Source organism: Lampetra planeri, chromosome 4, assembly GCF_965212315.1.
Source record: "Lampetra planeri chromosome 4, kcLamPlan1.2.h2, whole genome shotgun sequence".
NCBI lineage: Eukaryota > Metazoa > Chordata > Hyperoartia > Petromyzontiformes > Petromyzontidae > Lampetra > Lampetra planeri.
The window spans coordinates 24062866-24069734 of NC_136110.1; the positions used below are offsets into that span (position 1 = coordinate 24062866).

At 40.9% G+C, this 6869-nt stretch overlaps 1 protein-coding gene across 1 annotated transcript in view; it reads left to right on the forward strand.

Annotated features, from left to right (window-relative positions):
* The window catches only part of LOC144717852 (myomesin-2-like), a 99954-nt gene extending 94010 nt beyond the window's left edge, over positions 1 to 5944 (forward strand). Inside the window, exons 33-37 of the mRNA XM_078593566.1 lie at positions 768 to 931; positions 2429 to 2465; positions 2717 to 2739; positions 4001 to 4056; positions 4573 to 5944. Of these exons, the coding sequence (XP_078449692.1) occupies positions 768 to 931; positions 2429 to 2465; positions 2717 to 2739; positions 4001 to 4056; positions 4573 to 4998 (706 nt within the window). The 3' untranslated portion in view covers positions 4999 to 5944. The remainder of the gene's footprint in view (positions 1 to 767; positions 932 to 2428; positions 2466 to 2716; positions 2740 to 4000; positions 4057 to 4572) is intronic.
* Positions 5945 to 6869: the final 925 nt, after the last annotated feature.

A 6869-nucleotide genomic window follows, 5' to 3' on the forward strand; every position in this document is an offset into this window, starting at 1 on the left:
ACACAACCTCTTCTTGTAGCTGCTGCCAGTGGTGGCTGGTGGTTTGGGACGACGCTAGATGCCATGGCCTTGCAGATCAATATAATGACAATGCATTACATTTTTAAAACATCTTCCTTTGCTAAAAAAAAAAAAATCCCAAATGCAGGATTTATTTTTTGTTACATTTTAATTTATCATATGTTTGCTGTGACATCACTAAGCTGTATTAATGTTGTTGTGAATGGTTATTAATGGTATGATTGGAAGACCACACATATGCTATCGTTTCATTCAATGTAGATAAGAGTGTTGTTAGTCATTCTGAAGGCTACCTGACCTTACCAGAACCTAGCCATTAAGGCGAAATTATTGATTTGTAAACGCTGTTAATGTAACAATTTGACACTGAAGTTTATACTCTTTGGTTCTTTCGGTAAAGTCACGTAGGTATAAAATAAAATAAATCACGACGTTTCGGGCGCAACACAAGCATCCATCATCAGGTGGGAAAGCTTTCCCACCTGATGATGGATGCTTGTGAAACGTCGTGATTTATTTTATTTTATACCTTCGTGACTTTACCGAAAGAACCAAAGAGTATGGATTCCTGCAGTGACGAAAGCTTCAAATCAAAACTGAAGTTTGTCATACGAATTTGCGTAAAAATTTGCGAATACCGTAAGGTAAAATGAAACAGAAAAGGACACTTGGCCTCTTAATGTACTGCAATGCATTGTAATCATCGTCAATGTCTCAGAGCCCCCTGCACATGCTATGACTTGCAGGGAAACGAAGCTGTCTTCAACAGAGAAGACTATCATTGGCGTGAGTGGAGAAATGTTGTGGATGCATTTGATTGCACCGACGGAGAAGGACAAAGGAAAGTACGTGTTGGAGCTACACGATGGAAAGGAGGCCCACAAGTTTGCTGTGGACTTCTCTGGAGAAGGTACTACTTATTTGTTGCTTTCACGAAAGGTGACCCCTGCATGTGTAGCACGAACATACTCGTTGGTTGCTCGTGCCTGTGCCAGTTTTGAGTAGGTGATCATCTTTCCTTCACTTTTAAGGTTTTATAACTAAAATTTAGAGCATTGATGCTTCAGGTCTGTGTGTTTTTATGGTAACTGTTGTGAAGATGCTTCAATATAAATTAAGTTTTGAAGTTGTGTACCCCCTTAGGGGCTTACTCTGCAAAAAAGCAGACAAGCTGATCAAAGGGTTGCCAAAAACATAGCGATAAAAAAACCAAGTGCTGAATGGATAAGGGTCACCTTCCCATGACATCATTACGATTGAGATTATTTTGCAGTGTCACGCGTCATACACCATGTGACGTCATCTTTCGATTTAAAGTTTTCGTGACTGCAGGGATTCATATTCTTGGTTCTTTCGGTAAAGCCACGTAGAAAGGACATAATACAATAATAAAAATAAAACATAATACAATTCTCACGACGTTTCGGCCACAACGCAAGCAGCCGTCCTCAGGTGAAGAACAGAGCTGTAGGAAAGTCAGCATCTTAATGAACACTGCTAAGCTTGGCAACGTATTTTAAGCTGGGTGGGAGGAGGAGAGCGCCTTGACAAAGGAGTTTACATATCAACAGGGGAATTTAGCATGTTGATGACGAATGCAGATCTGGGGTGAGTCACCCCTTGTGGAATGTGTAGGCAGTGGGGGGTCTCAAAGTCATATTATGCTAGTGTATTATGCAGGATTAGCAGTAATAAAGGGAGGGAAATTTTATTAAAGGTACTAAGAGGGAGCAAAGAAATATGTCAATGGGAAAGTGGTAGTAGGAAACTTGTAGTGGAGCAAAAGAAAAACTCCGATCCGTGAGGAGAATACAAAAGCTTTATATTCAATGCCAGCGAATGGAATGCGGTCTGAAAGTCACCGTAAACGTGAACAAAATCAATCAAGACCCGGAATGGTTTATCACGTCCTTCCAATGATTGCTGAGCCAGAATCCATCTTCTCGGTTGAAATTGTCTTTGTGTTTGTATATGTGGATGGCCTCATGAACGAATCTCTCATGGTAGCCGGATGGCTTGCAGAGAACCTCTGTCTTGGAGAAGTCAATGTCATGTGAGCCCACTGAATTATAACAGTGATCTGCCACGGCTGAGGTGTTGGTCCTACCGTGTTTTAGGTCTGCTTTATGTTCACGGATGCAGTCCGAGATATGTCGTTTGGTTTCTCCAATGTAACTGCTACCACAGAGGCAACTTAGTTTGTAGACGCCAGGGCAAAACAAAGGTCATGTACAAGAAGTTTTCTGAGCAAAAGGAAATAATTTACGGAAGAAAACACAGTTCGTAAACATGAGAGTATACCCAGGGTAATTATTTAATCCATCAACAAAGAGGTGAGGGAGAGCATTTGGGAAATTTTATTTTCTAAGATTCACATTAACGTTTGCCTTGTTTAATTCTCTTTCAGTATTTGATGAAGTCATGCGTTTATATCAAGCACTCAAGTATGTATATCAGATGCCCGAAATGGGCACTGCGTGTTTGTTTATGCATGCATTGAATGCTATATTAAAATAGACTCATTACGATATTAAGTAAAAAGTCGCCATAAAAACTAGAAGCATAATTTTCCAACTAACATACTCACCCCATGTTGGCATTTGAATCCTATCTGTTTCTTTCCTGTGTGCAATACACGCTTGACATATGTTTAAATGTATACACAAATAAACGTCTCATGTGTTCATCTTTCCAGGGAGGCTGCCTTCGCAGAGACACGTAAGATTAACATATTACAACTACTGCCCATTCCCACACACGTTTGCCTGTCTGTGTGTGCAAGTCCAAATTAATGCAGGGGCATTACGCACTGCAGCCTCAGATGTTGAGGTCCCCCCCAAAATGTATATTTATACACAGCTTTACAATGGTTGAAAGGAAATACTGCAGCACTATGACGAATCCAATATGTAATATGGTATTTAATTCCATAGCATCATGTTTATTTCTAACAGTTATATACCAATATTAAACTAGTTTTGACTTCGATTCATATTCTTTGGGTCTTTCATCAGGATGACGACCGCTTGTCTTGTGATCGAAACGTCGTAGTTTTTGTTATTTTCTTTGACCCTGTCCACGTGACTTTACCCAAGGAATATGAATTCCTGCAGTCTCGAAAGCTTGAAGTCAAAACTTCGATTTAGTTTTACAAATCGTATATATCACATTTAAAACTTAAAACTAAAATAATAGAGGTAAATAATAACGGAGTTTACGGCTTTGGGTATGGGTGGGGGTAAAACGGTAGAGGGAAGAAATTGAATAGACAAAGTGGGGCCCTATAACTATAACATCTCTGGGCCTCCATGACACTTAATCAGACCCAGTGTATGTATATACTGTTATATATGTTTTAGCGGTTTTATATATCTGCATAATGATTAGCATGCTGCACTACACCCTCAATAACTCGAGTTCAATTCCTGGCTATGCACAACACAAGTGGTAATAATTGGTACATAAATCTGGCCTGGGCATCTCATATATGTCTACTCAGCCCTAAATATGTAGCTAGTGTAGTGTGTACCTCAACGTTCCATGTAGGGGACGGGAAAAACGTCTGGGCTGTACTGGCCTTAATAGGCACTTACATTATTACAGGGACTCCGCTACTTACGAACGAGTTAGGTTCCAGAGGTCTGTTAATACGTCGATTTGTTCGTAAGTCCAAATCTACTCCTGTCGATTTCAAACACATTGTAAAACGGTGAATGGCTTTAAACGTTGTATAATGTCCTGTAGATGTAGATGCCACTGGTTCTTCATGTTCTGCAAATGTAGATGCCACCACCGCCATCTATTGCGCGGTGGTTGAACTTACGGATCTTGGTCCGAAGAGACAATTGGACATACAGACAAATTTGTCCGTATCTCTGAAAGTTCGTAAGTCCAATGTTCGTAAGTAGAGGAGTACTGCTGCTATGATTTATTTAATAATTGCACTTTGTCGTAATTGTTACCTTTTTTGTATTTGCAGATCGTGCCAGGGTGGTTGGAGGTTTGCCAGATGTCGTTACAATCATGGAAGGAAAGGTTTGTAATTTTCACTTTTGAGTTCACATTGTGTGCTCATTTTAAACACACTTATAGCATTCATGCAGACAAAGCACAGTGGTATTCCATTTGAGTTGGAACATTACAATCTTGCATTTCAGCTGTTATTCAGTTGCACATGTTAGAGAATCGCATTTTATTTCAGTTAGGGCCAAAAAATACTTCCAGTTATTGTGCTCATTATTGACAGCTGTGATGTTTTCTTGAACTCTTCCCGTACGCCGAACCGGCACTGAATTTACTTGTTTAAGGCTACACGCCTTCCTAAACAAATCAAATGCATCTTCTGTAAAGTAGTTTGGAAAAGTCCTTTGGGTGAGATAATGAGATTGGTCCTTTGGTGTCTCATTTCTATTGCCTGCCAGATTTTGTCAATGCGAGATTTTGATAATGGAATAAGGCTATACTGTCAGACACCTATAGCATGATTGAAAAATAAATGAATATAGAACCTGCTGCCGCATTGAACGCTGATTGTGTGCTGCTGTTGCATAGACGCTGAACCTAACGTGCAACGTTGCTGGAGACCCAACGCCTGAGGTGTCGTGGCTAAAGAACGACCGGGAGCTGCCAATTGACGACCATCTGTCCGTCACGCTGGAGAGCGGTCAATACGCCTCCATAATCGTGCGGAACATCGCCATGATTGACTCGGGGAAATACACCATCTACGTGAAGAACAAGTACGGCTCCGAGAGCTGCCACTTCACCGTCAGCGTTTACAATCACGACCAGCCTCCACCCAGCGTCAAAGTGCCACCCGGTAGCGTCCAGGCGCCACCGAGCAGCGTCAAGTCACCGCCAAGCAGCGTCAAGGCGCCGCCGAGCAGCGTCAAGTCACCGCCAAGCAACGTCAAGGCGCCACTCAGCAGCGTCAAGGCGCCACTCAGCAGCGTCAAGGCACCCGCGCACAAGAAGTGAGAGGCTGGCCAGCGGGTGGCATTGTCCCCTGCGCGCACAGCCGGCGCACGCACATCGCACGTAGAGAGGAACCCTGTTTCTTTTTTTTTCTTTCAAATATGCACACATTTCACAAAGAATCAATGAAAGCGCACAGCTTGGCAGCTGCAAGCAAGACCGTCATTTTAATCAGGCAGGAGAACAACTGCAAATTAGGATAGGAATATAAACCAAGCACAGATTCTCAGACACATTATGGTAAACATTGCGAGCGTACAGCAACGCAGCAAGAGACAGTTGATGGCATTTTCTACTTCTGAAGGTCCCAAAAGAATGTTATCAGTCTATGTTGCATTTTGAAAGAGTTGCATTGTTTGCTTGGCTAATTGTATAGGCACACCACACCTGTGTAAGGTGGGCAATACATATTTTGGTCTAGGACTAAGTTAAACAACATTCAAAAACCATAATGAAATGTGTACTTTACCAGTTGGTGAATGTTAATAAACATATATTGGACAGTAACAATATGGACACAAACACCTATGTATCCTGTTCAAATAACGAATCTTTGCGGGGTGCTATAAAGACATTGCAGCGTGATACCATTTGTGAGTCAATTTGTGATGTGTATTGGAACAGGGCTCTTGCTGGCATTTGTATTGTGCAAGTATGTGACAGGACTGTTGTTTAATAGTGTTAGTTGAAGTTAATACAGTGTGGACTTATTTTTGTTTCCTCAGTAGATGTAATTGTAGTCTTTAACTTAGTGGCTATAAGCAGTGAAAGCTAAATACCTTGAGATGTCAAATCAGAGTGTGTTCTAAACTTGAACTGCCTGGTGTTCTATGGGAATAAAGGTCGATATCACTTCCCTCAATTAACAAAAACCCTGCTCCTAGACCTTGGTGTGTTGTTCGGTAATGATTAGGGAGGCAGGCAAGCAGGGTGATATACACCCAGAAAACATATCCATTTATATCCCTTTTGTACCGAGGGTTATGACAGCCAGGTATTTATTTCAATCGTTTTAGCATTTAATTATTTTTCTCTTCCATCATCCTAGATCTTTGCAGGTGTTACCATTCTAAACCATTCACTTGCAACTTGGTCAAGTAGTTCATGCTAATTTCAAAAGTTTTGAACTGTCTTACTGACATGACGTGAAATTCCCCATCGCCAAAATCAGTGCTGTCATTTCTCAAGTGCAGCCCTTGTACATGCCTCTTTGACATCTACCATTCCTCTTCATGTGTATGATAATGAGATAACATTGATTTTTCGAGCACATCTGTTAATTAGCAGATAATGAAAACAGGATGAAGGGGAGTCATCGAGGGCTAGAATTTAATAAATATAAAATTGGTATACTAGTCTTTTACAAACCTGACGCTTACAAATTGAGAATATGAGTTTATTTGAAGATGAAGGGTTAGATTGATTTACGAGAAAAAACATTGGCCTGATCCGTGTAGAAATTGATTTACGCACATTTGCAGAATTCATGTTGTGCGTAAATTCCTGCAAACTTCGTTCTGCCTAATTCACGTATCGGTTTTGGCACAGTTTGCCATGTGGAATAGGCAGAGCCCCATTCTGCAAACGTCTCACAGTTCATCAGCAGCCAGGGGAGTGCTCAGGAGAATGTAAAGCCATCTGTGGCTCCACCCACCACTCCAATCACTCACCGAAATAACAGATTCGTGTTATTTAGAGTCATGTGAGGACAAAGATGATGATGATGTTGAAGATGGTGATAGAAATAAAAGTGATGATGAGGATGATGTCGATGATAATAGTTTTAACGATAAAAGAAGGAATTATAAGATGATGGAAATGGAAAAGATGATGGCGATGATAACAAAGAAGTAAAATATTGTCAGATGATGATG